Consider the following 22715-nt stretch of genomic DNA (forward strand, 5'->3'; position numbering starts at 1 on the left):
TAATTACAAATTTTAGAAACATAATATGAAACTATAATCTTTGGGTTTGGATTTTAATATTCTAATATCAAGGTCCAAAAAGCTTTCAGAGAAAGCTCTTTACAAAGAGGCGTGGAGTGTGAACCTCTTATTTAATTGACACATTAGTAAAGTAAAGGTAGTGAAGACATGTGTTCAAAATTTCTTTTTTTTTATTATATAGTACGAGGACTCCACCCCAGGGATGAAACAATTATATATTTTAATGCCCTGAACAGTCCGTTTATGTGAACACATGTCACATGATTATAAAATTTGTAAAGTTTCAACTTACATAAAGTAAGCAAATACTAAGGTAGAAGTGTGGAATAGTGTTTTTAATATTTAAAAGTCAAAGATATGTTCCTAAGTTTCCGTATTTAATATTAAAATTGATAGAATCCGAAATTTGGCGATAAGTCTACTTCTATAAAACAATACCTAAAATAATCCAAATTTTACCAACTACGGTACGTATAAGTTGTTTAATTACAATGATGCGTAAATATTTGTGTTGAGAGTTAAGTTGTTCATATGAGACACTTGAACAAAATGTGTGAATATAATGGCGTGCCTAAACTATTACAACGGTGTTTTAAACACTTGTATTTTAAAGGAACATATCATTGCCTTAAAATAGATATGTCGATGATTACATAATATCACATTTTACATGAATCATTGTGTCTGCATATATTTTATTGCCCAGGCAATTATAAAAAATATTGAGTTTATAAAAACATGTTTTTTTAGAATGAATCTATAGAATATTATACATTGAAATAAAAAGGTATCGATGATTATAATACTTTCTTAATAACTTTTTTAACATTTAAAATTTCACTTTATGTGGTAGTGTGTTCAATTCATGTATTTATATGTTAATAATATACTATATGCATAGATAATGAATAATAAGTATATCCGTTGTACATATTGATGATTAACAATGAAGTGCATTAATATATTAATGACTATATAAACACTGAACCAATGGTGTAACATTCCTTCCATTTATGCCTTTACAGTTCGAGATCTTTTGACCCTACACCAAAATGTGCATTTACACGAGGAAGCAGTTCATGCAATAATTCTAGCAACGTGTTGTTGCATTTTTTAAAGAGTTGCATTATATTACACTAAGTCATGTTAGGGGGTGTTTGGGATTGCCAATTTTTACCAACTTATACCTTATTAACTTTATGAAAAGTAATTTGGTGTTTGGGATTACTTATATCACGAGAGGAAAAGTTCTATAAGTTACACTTTTGTAACTTATTAACTTAATGGAAAGTTATAAGGAGGTAAAATAAGGAATCTCAAACATCAGCTTAGATGCTAATGAATTATGGTTGATGGTACATCATTCAATTCACTGTTATAACTCTTATTATGACACGACCTACAAACACGATATGACTCGATACAAAGTTAAATAAGTTAGAGAGTTCATAAACCGATAACTCATCTACACAAATAACAAATTCAGCTGATTCTGTTGAATGGATTAATAAATCCACATAAAGAAGCAATTTCAAAGGGCATGATACAAAAATCAAAATGATTTGATCTTCAAGATGACTTTTAATTTTGAAGTTGAACACCACCAATAGCACTTTGTTTATATTATATTTTAATCAATGAACTAAGGAATCAAAGTGGACATCACATCAACACATGTGAAATTTTTATTAGAGATATAAAATACTTGCATTATTTTCTTAAAAGAAAAAAGAGAATACCAAACTATAAGTCAGCCTATCAACTAAGACTTATTCAAGTAAAAAAAACTCAACCTAAAATACAAGGTTTAATAACAAGCATTTCACATTATGCATTTTGACCTCCCACTCCCATAATAAACCAACCAACGCTAAGTTGCAACAGTTCGAGTCCTGCTTAGACGCTTGCGCCTTGCTCTTGGAAACAAAAGCTGTTGGATCTGTTTTTCTGCCGCTGTTTCTGTTGTCGCCTGCAAAAATTAAACACAAAAATAACATTTAATTACATGAACATGTTTAAATGCAACTTACTTTCAACTTTTAGTCACAATCTGTATTTATAAATTTTTATTACCATGGACATAATACTGTTTTGGTTTATTGCACCAAATTGTAATTTACTTTCATTTTCTTATCATTGCATGTAAGAAAAACAATATAACATACTTTAAAACTAAACCAAATACAATCTAAACTAATCGCATTTTTATAATGTGGAAATAATTACCCGAATCTTGAAGGGAAAACGATGCGTTCGGACTTCAAGCCCGGTGAAAACCCTAACATCCATGCCAAGACTATCAACACCGATTATATTCGCTTCCTGTGAAGTAAAAAAAAATACTCTATATTAAATAAATAGTTTACTAAAAATATATATTATAATTGACAACTAAATAAGTGCATACCTCAACATAAAATCCATTCTTTTTGCATAAAGATTTAAGAGCAAGATTAAAATCCATTGTATCGTCATCAAAGTGTGCAATGATATCGGGAATCGAGTGTACAAGAATATCTGGCTCGGCGTCTCTGAAATCTTGCAAATTTATTACTGACTGTACAAACAAATAAAAATAGTTGCAATAAAAATAAAAAAATACCACTCAATAGTGACAAAACCATGGAATATTTTAGACCAAAAATGTATCGTTTCATGGAAAAAAACGTATACTTGCCTGAACACCATAGACGGAGAACAACTCTACTCTCATAATTTCCAATCTGTAAAAAATTGATGCACTGTAGTTTGTGTCTTCTTCTGCAAATTGGAATATTAGAAAATTTTAAGATAAATATCAAAAAGACGTTTTTTTAAGTGGAATTTTTGAAATGGAAATAAACGTCTCTCAAATTAAATAAATTTATTTTCTTGTAGATGTTATAAGTGTGTGCATAAAACCGAACAACCCGATCTGTAACCGTAACAACCGAACCCAAACAAAAACCAACAGTTTAGTTTTATGTTTTCCTAAAACCCGAATTTTCGGGTTGCTTTTGCGTGTAATTGAAACCAAACCGAATTTTTGGATTTTTATTTTAATTTTGTATGTTTAGTAATTTATAAATAAATTATGTAACCCAAATATTTTTAATAACGCAACTCAAAATATTTTAGCCTAAGCGTATAAAAATCAATTACATTATAACAAAAAATTTTAGGCCCAATTTCATTATTTTGGACCAATTTTTTGGCCAAAAATTTCAAGCCCAAATAGCAAAACAAAAAAAAAACCGAAATTGAATGGTTTTAAGAAACTCAAAAACAGAATTTTTGGTTTTTGGTTCTGTTTGGGCCCAAAACCGACCTATGCACACACCTAGTAGATAATCAGTATCAGTTCTTGTTGTAGCTTGTATGAAACTGATTATCTAAAAATGATTATCTAACCCCTAACTGATCATTATAAAAAGGGCAATAATCTTTAAAGTCAAAACCTTTCCAATTTTGGTCATAGCTGTCACCGTCTTCAATACTGAATAACCGCCTTAGATATAATTCTTCATCGACATAAGCAGGACTTAAACATCCCAAAACCGAAACCCCGTTTGACGGATGATCCATCTTTTTAGAATATTCAATATTAGCAGCCTACAAAACAGGTAGATATATATATATATAAAATAAAATAAACTAAAATAAAATAAAAAATTTTAAATATATAATTTATTGAATCAAGTTATATTTTATCACCTTTGTCAAACACTTGGCAAAATAAATGGGGTGGGACCCAGCAGAATCAATCGGTACACCCCATTCTATAAAGCCACCCGGCATATCGGGCATGTCATCCTAATACAAACAATAATAACTAATAATTATACAAAATTGTGTATAAAACCGGTAGCATAACCATAATATGGTTGACTCGTTACCTCATAATAATCTTCAAAGAAAGAAATATCAGGAACAGATAACTGCTTATTTTCCAACAGTGGAAGATCCATTCCAATCAGAACATTCTGCAAATATGCAATAAGTTATATATTAAAAGTTTAAAACATATAAAAAGTTGACTGAGAGTTTGACTAATCTTATGTCTTACCACCGGGTTACTTGCTTCAGGATCTTGCATAATGTTTGCATCATCAGGGACCCTGAAATATAAATCTAACAAAAACAAAAGAAAACAAAAATGAAAAACTTACTATATAATAATTTGTGGAAAAATATAATTCCAAGAAATAACAGTGAGAAACCAAACCTCCACCATCATCGATCACATACGGATATTCCACCCATGAGATATGTTAATGTGGTTCAGAGTGCACCGTACCAGGAAATATCACCAATGCACGATTGTTAGCCTAAAACAACAAAACCAGACCATAATTTGAGACTGTTTATTTGATATTTTATTAAACCGTTGTGAAGGATTTAAAGAAAAGAACCTCAATAGTTGTCTTTGCGATCTCTGCACCCGTCAGTTTAGTTTCACGAACTCTTTTCGAATTTTTAATTTCTTCAAGTTGATGATATCCATTATTTGGAACATAATTAGAAGATTCCGGGACAGAATCTGGATAATCTGCAGCAACTGAAACTGTTGGCAGACAATTTTTTCGACCCGTAGGCCACCATTTAATTTGAGTGTCCCCGAGAAATGGATTCTTGCATTTAAATCTGTGTAAAAATATGTAACCGATTTAGTTGATATACATTTAATCCATTTAACCGATTTGGATTATACCTTGATTCTGAATTATCCGAAGATCTCATCCAGTTGTTACAAGTGACTCCATATGATGTGGAGCAACCAATGGCTTCAGAATGACAAGATCCGCACCATGGACCTAAAAATCAACCAACTTTTAAAACTAAGCACAATAATGTGACATCAAGAATCATATAAACCCTATTCTAGCTTATTACGTTATGTAAGTTGGGTGGACTGACAAAAGCAAGTACTAATAGAAGCAAAGTATCAACATTTACCACACAAATTCACAATTTTAGCAATGGTTACTTAAATTCAACAGAATATACAACTTAACATATTTCTTTTTTGGATACTGTCATAGTGGAGAGGTTCATCACAAAACACTAAATTACTGCAAGAACAAAAAGCACAAATTTAAATCGTTTATTTTTTTCTATCAGTGGTTCATATTTTTTTAAAAACTTTCACTTCCTACAAACAAATGTCTACGTTATGTATATAAAAAAACAATTAAACTAATTTGTTCCTATGTTTATTTCAACATTTACCTACACATAAGTAAGTTATGTGTAGGAAATATACCCTACAAATGATTTGCGAAGATTTAGGTCTATATATAAATGAATGCTGCATAAATATTTTAGACCGTTAAAAACAGAAACATTGCATTTCAACCATTTCCTTTTATTTTAAAGTTTTTCAAGATTAAAAAAAATTGAATTATTTTGCTTTTTGTACAAATCATTCAACACCAGATTTTCTTGATCTTCATAAACTGGAAGCTTTGTTCTAGTCATAAAATAAGAATACCCTTTTTCTTACAAATTTGTTTTCTTTTATCACATAGATAAAACAACTTGACCCAGCAAATCAATTAAGGTTTCCTCTGTATTACATATAAACACAAGTACTCTGCATTCTTGGAATAAGCAAATTGATCAAATTGACAAATTAAACAAATGATCAATAACCCTCTGCATTTCTTGTATTACTTGTATGATCTAATTGGTCAAAAGGGTATCACACAAAAACCAATTTGGGAACCCAAACCAAACTCAATCATTGACCTTTTGTTATGCAAGCAAACCATTTGATTACATACATGCAGAAAACAATCAAGAATATATACAAAACAATAAATTTAAAGTCTTGAATCATTTCTTTGAGTTATCGATGCACCATGGACCTTAAAATCAACCAAATTTGAAAATCAAGCATAATAATGTGACATCAAGAATCATTTTCTTGATCTTCATAAAGTTGGAAGCTTTTTTACAAATCATCAAATGAGAGCACCCTTTTTCAACAAATTTGTTATCTTTATCACATAAATTAAACAACTTGACCCAACAAATCAATTAGGGTTTCATAAAACACAAGATTTGATAAATTAAACAAATAATCAGTAACCCTCTGCATTTATTGAATTAGTTGTATGATCCAATTGATCAAAAGGGTATCACACAAAACCAATTTGGGAATCAAAATCAGACTCAAGCAATCAGCTTTTTGTTATGCAAGCAAAGCAATTGATCACACACATGCAGAAAACAAACAATCAAGAATATATACATATATACATACAACAATAAATCAAGAGTCTTGGAATGTTTATTGGAGTTACCAATGGAAACAAAGTGAGGTACTGCAATCACCATGAGTTAATTGATTGACTGATATGGGTTTTGTTAATAAATGTTAAAGGTTGAATCTTGCAGCAAATTTCATGATTAAAAGGTGCAGAAGAAAGAGGGATTTTGTTGGTGTAGAGAGAGATGAAAAGAAACAAGTCGTTGTCAAGCCTGTGTGTGCAGTGCAGCTCTTATTATTATTAATCTACTTGAGTTGAGTGACTAAAGTAAAGGCCCATTTTGATTGATGTACAATTGTGCAACTCTATCTGCACAAGTACTCATCTTTTGATCCATGTTATTGTTTTGGATCAAGAATTTGTTTTTTTTTTCTATAAGAAAAGTGTATAGTTATTGATTTCTATATAAAGTTTTATCAAATAAAAAATATTAACAATAGTGCCATTGATGCTAATTAAGTAATTATGGATTCGGTTAACCCACGTTTTACGGGGTTCAGGCGCGTAGTGTGGATGAGCTTCTGTTATTTATGATAGTGATGTATTATATTATGATGAATAAGACAATTGTAGACACACAACGTCAAGTAAACAAAACATGCGTAAAATAACGACAAAGATTAGGGAAAGATAAGGCAAATGTCAAATTAAAAGAATATAATAATAATAATAATAATAATAAATTAAATAAAAAAATATTAACTACAAAAATACAAAACTTGTACCCTAGGTCCACCCACTGGTAATTTGTTTTCATACACCCTATATAGTAAACATATACAATTTTTTTTCTATAAATTGCAGTTTTACATAAAAGTAAAATGAAAGTTTGATATATTAAAGTCATTGAGTTTGTAGAAAGTACATGAAGTTAGTTTATCCCCTAGTATATATAAAAACTAGAACCCGTAATTTTTCCCAGAAAAAAAAAGCATTAATATAGTTTTAATATATTTAAGTCACTGGGTTTTTTGAAAGTATAGAAAGTTAGTTTACTTCGTACAAATTAAACAAATTTATGGATTTATTATACAAAAAGTAATTTTTATGTGAACTTTTTATAAGTGGAGGAACTTTGAAAAATAAAAATTAGACTGAATCTTTTTCACAAAAACAAGAGCTTGCAACACAATTAATTGATTTTATCAATAAATGATATGTTTCTATGTTTCACCTTAAAAACTTTAACATAAAATACTTACACTAAAACCTTAAATACTATATTCCAATACATATGTCCGTCAGGCCATCACTCTTTCTCTCCTTTCCATATACTTTATGTAGATATCGAACGTGATAAAACACCTCTATTGATTATGCTTTAAGTTGATGATTACAAAATCTTCTCACACGCATAGTTCAAAATAAGTGTGATACAAATACATATACAAAACAAGCTTGACTAGCCAAGCATAACATGATAACATTTCACTCTAGATGTATGATCTGAAAGATACATCACATTAAAATATACCAAGTGAATACATAAAGATTTTTGTTAGGATCATATCCAATGCAAAAAAATAAAATACCAATGTTTTCACTTATCCTTTAAAAACACTTATTTTATCTCCAACGTTATATTCTTACTAAAAATACGCGTTTTTACAATTTTCATCTCAATGTCATATAAAAGAGTTAATAGAAGTGAACCCGGCCCAATCTCAACCCCATCAGTATTCGTGGCTATGGATATCGATTCCTACCCCCCATCTGTTTCTTACAAACACAGGGCTCCGACGCCCATCTGACTCCCGACTAGGTGATCACAGACTCATAGTTATCATATCTTGAAAGGTATGCATATGTGACATAAACTCATAGGTAAAATCACAATGGTAAAAAGTTGTTGCCTTCACCACCAGTCAAATAAAAATATCAAGAAAATATAAACTTCTTAACCAACTTAAAAATGATAATCTGATAAACCAACAAATAACAAAAACAAAAGTGAGTCCTCCATTATACTTATTAACAAACAATACATGTTCCAACAATCAACATAACACAAAACTGTTCTATAAGGCAACCTGAGACTGGTCATGTCCTCCATTGTATACAAACTTCACATTTCACAACACCTACAACATCAAAACCACATCAATATTACACCATACAATCATACATTAAAGTGAAGTATATCGTCACAATAAATCTTTCGGCCCAAAATAATACGCGGTTGAATCATGCCTTTGTACATATCTGTGTAAGATCACTCTTCTCCCCTTCTATTCGGTTCCTACCACAACGTTGACCAGAAAGACTTTTATCTGTAACCACCATACGGCTGTTGACCATAACCATAACCACCGCCACGACCCATCATCGGGTTGTAAGTTCCAGGTTGTTGCATCTGGAATTGGCCCATGGGCTGGTTCATGGCTCCATAGCCTGGCGCTGCACCGGGCCCAGCCATGCTGGGACCCATCATGGGGTTCGATTGTGGCCTGAGTGCGCCCACACCAGCTCGTCCAATTCCCGAACCAGAGCCCATGGCCTTACCCATGGTTGTGTTAGATGTAACCGCGGTTGCACTTGGTTTCTCCATTCTTTTATCCTTCCTGTTCAAGGCTTCAAAGTCGACCCCGATGTCAGATAACGGGTTTGTTTTAGCTGCACATGTAAAAACATTGGTTAGTATTATCAATGTGAAAAGAATATATAAATTTGAATAAACCACAAAGCAACTTACATCCAGCTATATTCAGATTCACTAGCCCGCGGTTCAACGTATCAGCCCAAACGGTGGATTTAGTCTCGAATTTGGCGGGTTCTTGAGAAGCTAATACCAGAGCACCGGTTAAGGCGTTTAGGGCAGGCCCAGATTGAACCGGTGGCTGTTGATAGAGAGTTGAAGTGGTGGTAGGTTGAGGAGCCACATGTGCAACCGGAGTTGAAGAACCCTGATATACAGGTTGACCATTGGAACCAGGATAACCGGGGCCCATTTGAGATGGATATCCGGGCTGTGGCATATATTGACCACCTTGAGGTGGAAAACCAGGCTGTGACATAAATTGACCACCTTGAGGTGGAAAGCCCGGCTGTGGCATGGGTTGACCGCCTTGTTGACCAGGGAAAGTTGACTGAAATGAGGTCTGGTTCTGTTGACCCGGGAAACTTGCTTGTGATGGGAGTTGGGCCGGAGGAGCTTGAAAACCCATCTGTGAAGGTCCAGATGACGGGAGAAGATCTGCAAGAAAATCGGTAGTCGGGTCATACCCGCCATGCCCAGTATTATTCACTGGGTCTGCTGTTGGGGCGGTTGATTGTGGCGGTTCAACACTGACAGTAGTTGTTGACTGGGGTGGGGCTGAAAACCCGTTTGTAGATGGGGCAGCTCTAAACGGGCCGTCACCAAATGGATCATCAAATGACTGCATAAAGAACACAACAAAGAAGTATTCAAGCAATATTGAGAAGAACTAAAAAGGGTGTTTTAGGTATATCTGTGACTGTTTGTGAAGCTCACCTGGGCAGGGCCACTGGATGCTGATGACACAGCCACAAAGGTTTGACCAGGAGCATCAGGTTCAGAAGTTGGAAGTGTAACAGGAACGAGAGCCAATGAATTCAAAGAGAATGGGTCTGATGAAGAACCGAACAGATCAGTTTCAGTACTGCCCGATGTTGGTGGGGCCGGGGCTGCTGTTTTTCATGCCAATTATAAGTTTAAACTCATGCATTAAGCATAAAGAAAATGCTATAACTGGAACTAAAAAAATAGCTTTTTTTACCTGGAAATGAACCGAATGATCCACGGGGATCAAATTCATCAAACCCGTTAGTTTCATCTTTCGGGGCGGAAACAGGTACAGTTGGTGCAGCAGCTACTGGCGGTGGAGCAACTGCAGGAGCCGCCGGAGGGCCGCTAGGAACTGTAGTTTCATGACTAGTAGTTACAGGTGGTGGAGATACAGGTTTCGTCTCTGCATCCCTTCAAATGTTGAAAGAGAGAGTCAGATAATAAGTCAAAATTTAAATTACTCATCGTCACCGATGATCTATTACTAAATAACATTGACTTTGACCCGCTCAAAAGGAAACGGGTCAAAACTGCCACCTCAATTTATACCTCTCATTATAATTGGGGCTACGACTGTCAGCCACAGCATCTTCATAACTAGGAGGCACACCGAGATTTTGTTCAGGAGACTTTTGCTCAAACTGTCTGCTCAAAATAAAAATAAAATAATACAATAACTGACTATACTAAAATATTGGCCTAATTTAGAGTGCTGTTAATATATAAATAACTATGTTACCTTCCATCATGAGATTGATCATCACCATAAGCTCGTTCTCTGTCTCTATCAGCGCTTCTACTTCGGCCATAACTGTCACCATCAACACTTCTTCTACCTCGGTAATCATCATCACCATAACTGTCCCGACCGTAACGTTCTTCACCGTAACGATATCCGTCTCTTTCTTGCCCGTACCCGTTTCCGTTTCGGTAGTCATCTCTACTTCCATAACGGCCTTCAAATCGATCATCATCATAACCTCCTGCTCCAGGATACGATCCAGGCCTGTATTTCGAGCTTCCCGATGTGTTGTGAAACCTGATTAAGAAGTTAAGTTTAAATCACATGTCTCGTTAGGGGTGAGCGTAAACCGAGTAAGACCCGAGAGAACCATCACACCTGAACGGCTGAACCTGTGAAACCCATTTATAGTTAACTAGCAAGGGTTATAATTATTATATTTCTAGTTATAATAATTAAAAACCATCTCATATCAAACAAACGGGTTGCATACTAACAATCGGTTCTTGGACCGGGAAAACCCGTCTAGGACCCGAATCGATTATTAACATTAGGGTCAGTTCTCGGGTCTTGTCTTTACTATTAACATTAAGTGACTCACTTGTCCCAGTTGGCAGCAGCCTTCTGCCTAACTTCCTGTATTTTTTCTTTATCATTCACCAGATTCAAAAGATTTTGTGACTTCTTTCTAACATTGTTCCCCTGATCTTTCCCGTGATGATCAAGATACTGAAAATCTGACAGTGACTGCCATATAAAAGAAAATGCATACCGATTAATATAGTAAATGATAATCTAATGATAAAGTTATTAAAAGAAAAGTTATAATACCTTTATTTGGTAAGAATGTTCCCTAATCTCATCTATGACACGCTCTGACCCGTTTGCTACAAGGTATTCAAGAACAGTCAAACCCTGGTGCAGAAGCAAAAAAGTCAAACACGGATTACATTTTATGTTTGATAATGATCATCAATAGGAAGAAAATTCACTATTAGCTTTAGATAGTAGTGCCAATCAAACCATTTACTTATGAATGAGATGATTTGGGTCAAACGGATGTACAAAAAGGGAGAACCGATCAAGCAGGTCTAAGAGGCGATTCATATCTGAAGTAACCAAAAGTGTTTGAAACCAAGCCAAGCTGTACGGTCCAAACAACTCGTGGCTCAGAGCTTGCTCAGAAAAAGCTCACTTGAAAAGCTCGTTTGAAACCGAACCAAGCCAAGCTGACTCGGTTTGTAAACCAGCCAAGACCAAGCAGGGGTGGCTCGCTCATTAGCTTGCCTTGGTTTGGTTTGCTCGGCTCGGTTTAGCTCAAATCCGAGCCGTGCTGAAACCGAGCTCGCCCTGACTCGGATCAGCTCGTGAACAGCCCTAATTTTGCAGCCTCTAGCATAAAGAAAACAACATTTTGGTTTAGTTACGTATATGAAGAGTCCAAACCTTGTACACATGGCGCCAATTTTTCCCAGTATCATTCACACGCTTCCAAATAATTGACATGATCATTTGGTATTCATGACTGCATATGCATAAGCAAAGATGAATATTTACGGGCCAAAAAAGATAGTTTAATCTCCATATTTTAACAAAAAAGAACATATCATACTAGTTTCTTGAAGCCATCGCAATATCAGCAAGAAGTGATCCATGGGGACCCCACGTCTCGTTACTAGTAGCATCAAGAACCTAGAAAAACATTAATAAAAAATTAGCAAAGCATTAATATATAATTCAACCGCGTATAGTATAATTTATAAGAGAAAAAAGAAGAAAAAGATCCACCTTCTGTTCTATTGAAGGAACTTTAAGAACTTTCTTGTTAACTCCTCTCTTACTGCATTGAATAAAATTATTATAAAACTAAAAAGTTATAAAAATATAAAACCAAGCACAATGAGGCATTGAGGTTATGCCTGTAAACGAACAAAACGTTCAGTGAACCGTTAGTGACATTTTCTCGTTTCTCTAATAAACAGCATGATTACATGTGTCCCGTTCGTTCATTTATGCTTCTTCATTTAAGTTCCTTTATGTTCATTCATTTACCTTTGTTTATGCACATTAAATTATGTTTATTACATATCCATTCAGATTTAGTTACTGTTAATACTAATTAAAACCAATATGATTTCCAGATTTTAAGAACCTTTAGTAGTTTAGCTTATGCTTGCTTGTGTAGTTGTGTACATAACTACATATATTTTGTGTACGCTTATGATCGTTTTAAATATTAACTAACGAACATAAACAAACACAAACATGTTCATTTTCCTACCAAACAAACACAAACAAGAAACTCTGTTCATTTAAATAATCGTGTTTGTTCGGTAGCTAAACGAACAAACACGAGCGAGCTCTACAAACTTAATTAAACTTATTGGAAAACAAATCGATACGATACGTACAGATCCCTGACAGTTTGATCAAAGGCCTTCTTCATTGTCCACAGCAAACACTTTATAACTGAAACAATCAAATAATATTCATGTAATCTTCAAATACAAGCAATCATGATAATTGATCCAACCCCATACCCACTCTCAATTTCTCATGATCTTAATCAAAACCCTAACAATTAACAGTAGAAATAAATAAAAATCACTAATTTCTTTACAACGATAGTAAAAAATCAAAAACCCATTTCACAAAAATGTTTAATTTTGCAAAGAAACTCAAAGAACAAATCAAGATCCGAAACAATTAGCGGATCAATTGGGTCAAACCTGGTCAAAATTGAAGTGGGTGGATCTGGGAAATCGGTCAAACAAAGGAACAGATCAAAATTGGACTCAAAAGAGTTGTTGAATGGAAGATTGAAGATGAATAATAAGAAGAAAAGATGGAGGATTTGTTGTGGGTTTTGTCTGTCAGCAGAAGAAGAAATTATACGGAGAAATTTGGGGATTTTGTTCAAGAAAGAAATTGATGATTCTTTTTTATTAATATAAAATAAATAAAAATGGTTTATTTATTAATTATATGAATGAATCTTGAATTGTATTTTGTTTTTCTTTTTTATAAGTTTGTTTGTAGGTGGCATGTAGCGAGTCTTTGCTGGTGTCTGGCTGCTATCATTTCATTTCCCTTCTGGAATAATAATCATAAGAATAATTATTAATTATTATTATTGTATTTTTTTATACGGTAAAATGGATCATTTAAATTTAAATGTGCTGCTGACTATATTTATTAAATTAGGATGCCCTCGGCTTTTGATTCGGGAAAAACTCTCAACTAAGATCAATGTCTATGAATATTCGCCCGAAGGCATGACAATACGGTGAGATTAAACCCTTTCAATTTAAGGATCCAGCTATTGAATGTCAACCTATTTGCTTAGTATCACATGATCACCATGTGCCGTCAAAACTAAATGATAGTGGCAAAAATCAAACATGAGTTACATGAAACACCAAATTTCTTCCTTGCCACTCGACCACTAGCTTTTTTTTTAAAGGCCAATTTTATTAAAACCAAAAGAAGGACCACTTACAAGATAAAAGTAGCCCAAAAACGAAAACAAAAACAAGAAACAAAATCAAAACATACATATTAATAATCATATAATAAATTATTACCAAAAATAATTCTCAGTATAAATTTCTCGCGTAGAGATGTACAAAACCCTTTCCTTTTTTTTTCTTTGTTTAAACCTATGTGGGTTATAAACCGAACGGGGGTGGTTAACATGTTATAAAATTCGGTTTGTGAAAACCAGTCAGGTTATAAACCAGTTTAGGAGGAAAAATGTTTGAACCTTTCAAATCGAGTTGGTTCGGGTTATAAACCGAACGGGGGTGGTCAACATGTTATAAAATTCGGTTTGTAAAAATCGGTCAGGTTATAAACCAGTTTAGGAGGAAAAATGTTTGAACCTTTCAAATCGAGTTGGTTCGGGTTATAAACCGGTTTAGGAATAAAAAACGAATTTTTGCATGCTTTTCAAATTGGGTTGGTTCCAAAACCGATTTTAGTGAATGAGAACGAACTAGCAGGTTGGGTTGGGTAGGATCGGATCCAAACTAGTTTTGTCAAAATCGTTTTTTATTAAGTGGGCTAGCTTAGAAACCAGTTTACCGATAAAGAGACTGATTTTATTGTACATTTCTAGTTATATGCATTAAAATAAGATAATACAGCTTTCTACTCAAAGTTGTTTATGGATCATACGATAATATGATATTGTAGTCTATAGATGTAATTTTCATTTGACACAAGTTTTTGATGAAAAAGTCATTGGTAATAATTGCATGTGACAAACCACCAAAAGGTGTTTAGACAGTTATATTTGTGTCTAAACTAGGTTTATAACCCGTCGCTTTGTGGCGATGTTGATGTATGCAAGTGTATGTGGAGCGGAGGCATATGTACATGGATACCGTGTTTTTTTTCAAAGGAGTCCAACGATGCAGCATGGTTTACATAGCAAAGTATTTCATATTCTAATATTCCATGATTCCCATGGTTCTTACAAAATGCCTAGCAGGGTTTACATAGCAAACTATTACATATCCTAGTACCCATGTTTTTTACAAAAGAAATGATTGACTACTGGGTGGTACCCCCGTGTTACTTACAAAAGGCTTAACAGGTTTTAGCTACTTCATATCGTAGAACCCATGTTTTTTTTACAAACGTCATAATAAACTACTGGGTGGTTTTAATTCAAAAAATTTGGCATTGTGTTGCCAATGTTGTTTGCTTGTTTTCTTCAATGCATTTTTTGCTTCTTTTCTACTGGATCTGTAATCAATTTTTAGTTGACATTAGTATCTTGATGTGTCATAGCAACTGGATTTGTATTAATACCTGTTGTTTGTTGTGTTGGCCTTTTGTATTTTGGGTCTGGTGTTGGGGGTGGTAGATTTGTTTCAGCCGATGAAGTTGATTGACCTATGTTTGGCGGTAGTTTTGAAATCCTGGTGATGATAACTGACCTGTGTCCCCTCACTGTGAGGGTATAGTTCATGGTCATTCCTATCAATGTGGAGATAGTTGATGGTAGTTTTTTCGAGTCGTAGTACCCCATATCTTCTACCATCACCTGGCCGGTTTTGAGGTAATCCAACATTGTTTCATTGTAGATTACAGCATCTGTTGTGTCAGTGTCATCAGTGATCTTTGCGTTAAGGCAGTACCTGTTTTGTATGTCAATTAGTATTTTGTTGGGTTATTTTATTTCTTTAGGATAATTGGTTATGATACTTACTCGAAGTGTGGGGTGAGAATCTTGTGGTTCTGCGAATGTTGGTTTCCCGTTATGTTGTATCTGCAGTGTTCTTTTGCATTCAGAACATCGTGCGAAATACCAGTTTCGGTTGGTCTCAACTTCAAAGATTCTTGCGTTGCAACTGTATTTAGTTCTTTGATGCTGCATAAGTGTTAGATGTTGTTATGACATATATAGTTAAAGAAGAAAATCGTTTGGAGATTCATTTATATTGTTTCATATGTGTTATTATTTGATATGTCATTAAATTACAAATGGTTGATATAACATTACAACTAATGCAGGTTACTTAGTTATACATATTTTGTGTTTCACTAATATACTATGAACTTTTAGTAAAATAGTTTTTAGTTGTCAATTTGATACGACCTTTGTGAGGTTTATTGTGTTTTCGTTATGTAATTTTTACCAGGCTGTATTGAATAATCCAATTAAACCCAACATATATTAGATGTTGATAGTTATATTAATTCTGATATTATGGTTGCTATAGAGACAGCTAATCTTAATCTAAATTCATTCCCAAAATTTAATAAGGATATCTTACCGGGTTGTATTAAGGTGGTTTCAGCAGCAGCTGACGGATTGTTGTAGGCGTTGTGTGTTCGTTGTCTTGTCGATCCAGTGGAAGCTCTAACAATCTGCATTTTTTTGTCAACTTTGTGTCAGTTTTGAACGTTTTGTGGTTGAGAGGGATTTATTTGTTGGTTACCTGTCAATATGTTGCTGGAAGTAGTTTCCGGTTGGGTTGACAATAATGTCTGTGATATTTGTTGACTCGAGCTGTGGCGTACTTGTTTCAATAGATGAATGACGTTAAGCCTTCTGTATGTATCAGTGTTATATTTAGTTTTTTTAGTTTTATTATATACCTTCATAATCTGTGACTCTTGCTGATGTGATTGCGATTATATCCCCGAAGGTAGTTGTTTGGTCAAGCAAGTCTTTCTTTTCTGGCCAAAGGGTTATGAGAACATTCTTGTTGTTGTTTCACATGAGAATCAAGTTAGTTACATGTGTTGTTGCTGTTGTATATAATGGTTTGTAAGAGTGTTGGAGTTTACCTTGTGTCTTGTATGTTTATCTTTCTCACGACTGCTTTGTTGTTCCTTATGTTTACCTCTGCCAGTTTGTTCGTGATTACGCGTCCAATGTAATCTTCTGGAATTTTCCGTTAACAGTGGTTATTAAGGGCTGTATTTTTTGAATTTATTTTTATGATGTGTATGTTACCTGTGAGTATCTCCCATGACCCAACACGTTGCTTTAGGACGTCATGGTTTACGAAATCGAAGTAACATTTCGGGATATTGTCATCAGATGTGAGTTCGAATTCAGCCTTCAGTCCAATTTGTATAGAAGCAGTGTGTGAAGTAACTGACATTGACTTTCTGGACCGGATTGCGACATAGTCGGTGATCTTATAGCATGATTGAAGCTTAAGCAATGATTCGAAGTATGCCTTGTTATCTAAGTCTGCTACGGCGTCTATTGCATCAGCCTGAAACGTAATAACAAATTTGATTATTTGGACTCGTGTATTATATGAAATAATGAATTATTTAAGTTGTTTATTACTTACATTCTCATCAACAAATAGGTAGCACAGCTCTGAACGTTTGCCTTTTGATATCCATTGTTTTAGTACCCGAACATTGATGATTCCTGGCTTCTGTCCTTCTTTTATGTCACATATACGTATGGGTGTCATATCTGTATGAATGAGTATTTAAAGTAAGAAAATATGTATGTCAGATAATATAGTTGTAGTTTGTATGTTACGTTGTATGTATTTCATCTAGGTAATCGGTATAAACTACGTTTTTGGTGATTTGTGGTTGTTCATTGTCTTGTGGAACTATTAAAATTTTTAATGACTGTGGTGAGGTTGCCCTTGACAAAGCTACGTATAGTCGTCCATGAGCAAATACTAGATGTGGTAGGTATATGCCTATTTTGTCTAGAGATTGCCCTTGGCTCTTGTTTATTGTCATTGCATAGCAAAGTCTTATCGGGAATTGTGTTCGTTTAATCTCAAAGGGTAACTCGTTGTCTTTGTGTGTTAATGTTATCCTAGGCAGATAGACGCGACGTCCTATAAACTTTCCTGTCATGATGTGTGCCTCAATTATTGTTGGTAGGAGTTGTGTGATGATAAGTCTTGTACCATTACATAAGCCGTCAATAGGGTTTAGGTTCCTAAGAAGCATTATTGGCGCGCCGATCTTTAGTTCAAGAATGTGTGGTGGTAAACTGTTGAGGTTAAGAAGATTTAGATATTCAACAGGATATAGTGATTCGTGGTCGTTTTGGTCACCTGGTTGTGCGACAACCGAGTCGAGACTGAGGTACGTTTGTGTCATTCCTAGGCTGATGGCAAGGATTGATGAGTTTAGTTCATGTACTGTTTCGTTTTTAGGACAGACGATAGCTTTTGATGACAACGAAGTCGCTGATGGTTTTTCTAAAGTTTCATTATCGTAGATAAACTTTATGAGGTCTGTTAATGCACCCTCTTTGTATGGTACCAAATATTGTGCAGGGATTTCAATAACTTTTGTACTGTTTGGGTCAGCGGGTCAATTGTTCCTACATTCCCGTCACCTATGTCTACTAACCATGACGAAAAGGAGGAGATAAGGTCTCTTTGTTCAATAGTAAGGTTAGGTCTGTGAAGTCGCATGTTTTCTGTCAGTTTGAATATCTTGAAGTGTGGCCAAAGGTGTGATCTTGGAAGGGAGGATGCTATTATAGTTGTTTTTGGTGAGTTAGGTACGATCGGTAACGTTTGTCTGAAGTCGCCACCAAGTAGCATGGACTGGCCGCCAAATGGTAGGTGATTGTTGTTGAATATGTCCCTAAGAGATCTGTCTAGTGTTTCGAAACACTTTTTGTTACTCATTGGCGCCTCATCCCATATGAAAAGAGTTGTTTCGTTAATCAGCTGTGCAAGTTGGGTGTTCTTTTTAATATTGCATGTTGAATCATCTGTCATGTCTAATGGAATTTTGAACCTCGAGTGTGTTGTTCTCCCTGAAGGCAATAGTAGTGAGGCAATACAGAGGCAGCAACCGCTAGGACAATTTTGCCTGTTGAGCGGAGTGCAGCAATAATGGTTGTCCATAAGAACGTCTTGCCTGTTCCACCATGACCATATACAAAGCATAAGGTTTGTTGTCCTGATGAAATAGAAAGCATGACATGATCATATACCAACCTTTGTTGCTGATTAAGTTGTTGTAATGACGACATGTGTTCAACAGCTAATGATTGTCGGTCGTAGTTGGTTTCGTCCATAAGTATTTTGTTATGAAGACGTTGAAGCATGTTAGCGTTAGGCATTGGCAGCCCATAATCTTTCAATGATTTGCAATAGGGGCTTGATTGTAGTAAAAGCTCTAGTTCATACAGAACATACTGGTGTAAATCATATTCGTTACGGATGTTGTATGTATGTTGGCCATCGTCTCCCAATTTTTGCCAGTGCTTGTTAAAAAGTTCAATTGGGTTTGAAAGATCACAATATAGAAGCATTTGGACAAAAAGAGCTCGCAACTCTGACGCGGATGCCCAAGATGATGCCTCGTCGCATATGACCATTCTTTGTCATCTCCTAGGAGGCCTAGAACCTCACATGCTTGACGAAATGTTGGATAGCAATTACCATTCACAGTGCGTATGCAAGCGTAGGATTGTGAACCCTTTTGATATCCTAGCAGCATACGCAAGTAGAAGGTTTCGTCAGAGCTTGGGTGTATGTAAATAAGTCTGCCAATAGTGGGTTCGGTGTCTAACGATCGTATTACCCAAGATTTTGTTTGTGGTCTCCATGAATATTCCGTGACATAGTCTATGTATCTTAGGTGATGGCCGGAGTTGTCGTACCTGTTGTTATGTAGCCACGCTGTCAATGTGGTTCGACTGACAAAAGTGTTGGACGAAACATTATGTAGAAGGTCGGTGTCCTTGAAGGTAATGTTTTGCATGTTCTCTAAATGAACAGCGAGGGACTGAACTGCTGGGTTTCTTTCATGAATGCGAAAGTTGAAGATCCTCCAAGATGCTTCATGTGGGCATATGAAACGACCATCAAGGAAATTTTGGATCTCATTTAAACGTGACAGTTGTTGTTGTGAAATGTCTGTTGGGCATTGCGTATTTGTTATTGTGTAATGGACACGATCAGCACCCTTTGATATGTATTTGAAAAGATACTTTATAAGCATGCTCCAGCCACAATATTCAACATTAATGTGAGCCATGAAATGTAAAGAAAGAGTACGATTATAAGGAACTACGAATCCATTGTCGACTTTTACACCGCTTTTGACAATAGTGGGATCCTCTGATGGACGTTTGTAGTGCACGTAACTGTTGTCGTTAATTGACGTGGTTTCTTGGTACGCTTTAGGGAAACTCTTGGTGCAAGTTCCAGATGACATACATGGGGATGTTGGCTTTAACAAACCACATGGGCCATGAATCATAAGGTCAGATTCGATTTGATACAGGTGAGGATCAATGGAAGGGTCTGGAATTTGGGCAGAAATATACCGGTCGACATCAGATTCGTCCCTAATTTTGTATGCAGGAGTTACCCACAAAGGCAGGTGGCAATGGGGAAGACCTCTTTTCTAGAACTCAATCGTGTATACGTCTATTATATCATGGAAAAGAAGACTAAGTTAGATATAATTGTGTACAAAAGATGATACATAATTTAAGAGTGTACGTATAGTAATAGGAGCAACTGACCTGCAGCCACAGTACCAAATGGTTTTTTTGTTTTTAGGAACTTGACGAAAGATTTGACTTTCATTTGGAAGACCCTAGCAATTATGTCCGGACGATCTTGTGGTTTAGGGGTCGGAAATTTTGACATGTGTCTTTTAATTTCTGGCCAGTTCACATTGCATGTAAGAGTAATGAAATATTGTGGAATTCCATGTACTCTACAGATAGCCAATGCGTCTTGATAATGCTTATACATATAACGTGGGCCTCCGGTAAACGAAGATGAGAGGAATGTGCGTTTACCAACATCTCGAGCTTCAGTATCACCACGTTGTACTGCATCATGTATACCTTGGAGGAGGTCACTACGGAACAAATTTTGGTTGTTTCTTATATAATCCAGCCTGTTCTACTCAATACACACGTACGCATCAACAATGTATTGTTGTGTCAGGCGACCACCCTCAATGGTAGTGTGTATATATTGTGTCGGTCATGCAGGACGTAACTCTAGTACATGTTGACAGTGAGTCTTTTTTCGGTTGTACCTTCAGGAAGACGTAGACAAAGTGTCAATGACCATCCACTATCACTATATGGGAGAGCAATGGGTATTGGAGTGGCATGTACAACGGGTGTAGTTTGCTTATTCTTTGTACCCTGTCATCTTTATGACGAACGACAATGTCATACTGATGACATGTTGCGTCATCATCAGAAATAATAGCCCCCAGCGTGCCATTAGATGGCCGGTCGTATGAACGATTCTTATTAGAGCCATAAAGACAGACACTAAAACTTGGGGTATCTACAGAGGAAATGAGATCCCTAGCTGTTCGGAAAAGTTTTACTAACTCATTGCAATGTCCAAGAACGTTTGATAATGCAACTATAGTGCCAGCATTTAAACGACATTGACTGTCATCAGTGAAAGCATGAAGTCTATTGCAGATTTCATTCTCAGTATCGTAAATATACATTTGTAAAAAACGTGGTCTTTGGTTTGGAGGAGGACAAAGAAAACCAAACCAGTGATGAATCTGGCCAGATATCTTAAAAACATAAGGACCAGATCCTTGGTTGATACTATTATCAACCTTAGCACCAAAAGAAGTCAAAGAGAAGGCGGAGTTGTAAGCCCTAATGTTTGTCATGAATTCAGACTGCTGGAAAAGATGGACAATTGTTATATAAGGTGTTCTTGGAAGTGGGAGAACAACGGTGCCACCCTTGCAACACTGATTATACTTGACATTTTGACGTGAAGATCTTGAGACTAAACGCTCATCATACCAGAACAAAGCACCACATGAGGCACACACGTATTCACAATCGCCATTGTCAATGTAGAAAGGTGACAAAATATCAAGATGATGATCATTAGAAGTTCTAACTGAAGAGGGGTTGGAAGACTCGCATATATTGTCAACTATGGGTGTAAAGGAGGTCGATGGTGATATTTGACAATCTGAACGTTGTCGTTTATGTTGAGACATGTTTAGCAGATAACTTAATTGCTGATAACATAAGTAGGTCGCGTTTAAAAGGAGTTGTTAACAAAAGTTTTTTATTTAGTCTAGAATATCACTACCTGAGTATAAACCAAAAAGGAATACATACCTGATAATGCAGTTAATCCTCTTCGACTACAACCACCAGTAGCCATAACGCGTGATAACAGTTGAGCCCAAAAAAAAATGAAGTTAAACATTTTGAAGAGTTTACATACAAAGTAAGTTGATTGTAAAAATTAATCAGAAGGGAAACATAAACAAAAATTGAATAAGAATTCGTAATCGAAGGTAAACAGCTTCCAATAGAATTTTAAAAAGCTGGTCTAAATTTTGAGTGCAATTAACATTTATCAAATTGGATGTCGAACATACATTTAACAATTTATATTCTTAAAAGTTATTTACATGAAAATGTCAGTAATGGCATTGGTAAATTCAAAATATGTGAAAATCAGAAATAGAATGTATGCTGATAAAGTTAAAGAATATAACAACATTATAGTTTTAGCAAATGGAAGTCGGACATTTAAAATTGAAAGTCAAAGGATGAAAACGTAAGGATTTGTTTATGTAAATCTTAAAGGGTTTTTTTAGCGTATTTACTTCTGTTAAGACATATATTTCATTGTGCTAAATTGCGTCGCATTATTGCTGGAAATTTGAAGAATGCGCACCTCCCGTTCTTTCACAT

The 22715-nt window shown here is 35.2% G+C and overlaps 1 protein-coding gene and 1 pseudogene across 2 annotated transcripts; both read right to left on the reverse strand.

The window, feature by feature from the left end:
- Positions 1–1492: 1492 nt before the first annotated feature.
- Positions 1493–6488, reverse strand: LOC143543553 (uncharacterized protein At3g49140-like; annotated as a pseudogene). Its single transcript, XR_013137090.1, has 12 exons — positions 6306–6488; positions 4712–4814; positions 4413–4644; positions 4226–4328; positions 4067–4131; positions 3897–3983; positions 3715–3813; positions 3459–3612; positions 2695–2781; positions 2429–2574; positions 2248–2343; positions 1493–1990 (listed from the first exon to the last, which is right to left on the reverse strand). The product of XR_013137090.1 is annotated as an uncharacterized protein At3g49140-like (transcript).
- A 1715-nt stretch (positions 6489–8203) lies between these two features.
- Positions 8204–13415, reverse strand: LOC143543562 (clathrin interactor EPSIN 3-like). Its single transcript, XM_077035856.1, has 13 exons — positions 13270–13415; positions 12952–13009; positions 12329–12380; positions 12153–12232; positions 11987–12065; positions 11372–11455; positions 11142–11287; positions 10538–10837; positions 10348–10443; positions 10010–10209; positions 9745–9920; positions 8965–9649; positions 8204–8885 (listed from the first exon to the last, which is right to left on the reverse strand). Exons 2-13 carry the CDS (start codon positions 12984–12986, stop codon positions 8539–8541), a joined length of 2280 nt encoding a protein of 759 aa, XP_076891971.1. The 5' UTR covers positions 12987–13009; positions 13270–13415; the 3' UTR covers positions 8204–8538.
- Positions 13416–22715: the final 9300 nt, after the last annotated feature.

Source organism: Bidens hawaiensis, unplaced genomic scaffold (assembly GCF_021521415.1).
Source record: "Bidens hawaiensis isolate Kalapana, Puna unplaced genomic scaffold, B.hawaiensis_p1.1 tig00013186_1, whole genome shotgun sequence".
NCBI classification, from domain to species: Eukaryota; Viridiplantae; Streptophyta; class Magnoliopsida; order Asterales; family Asteraceae; genus Bidens; species Bidens hawaiensis.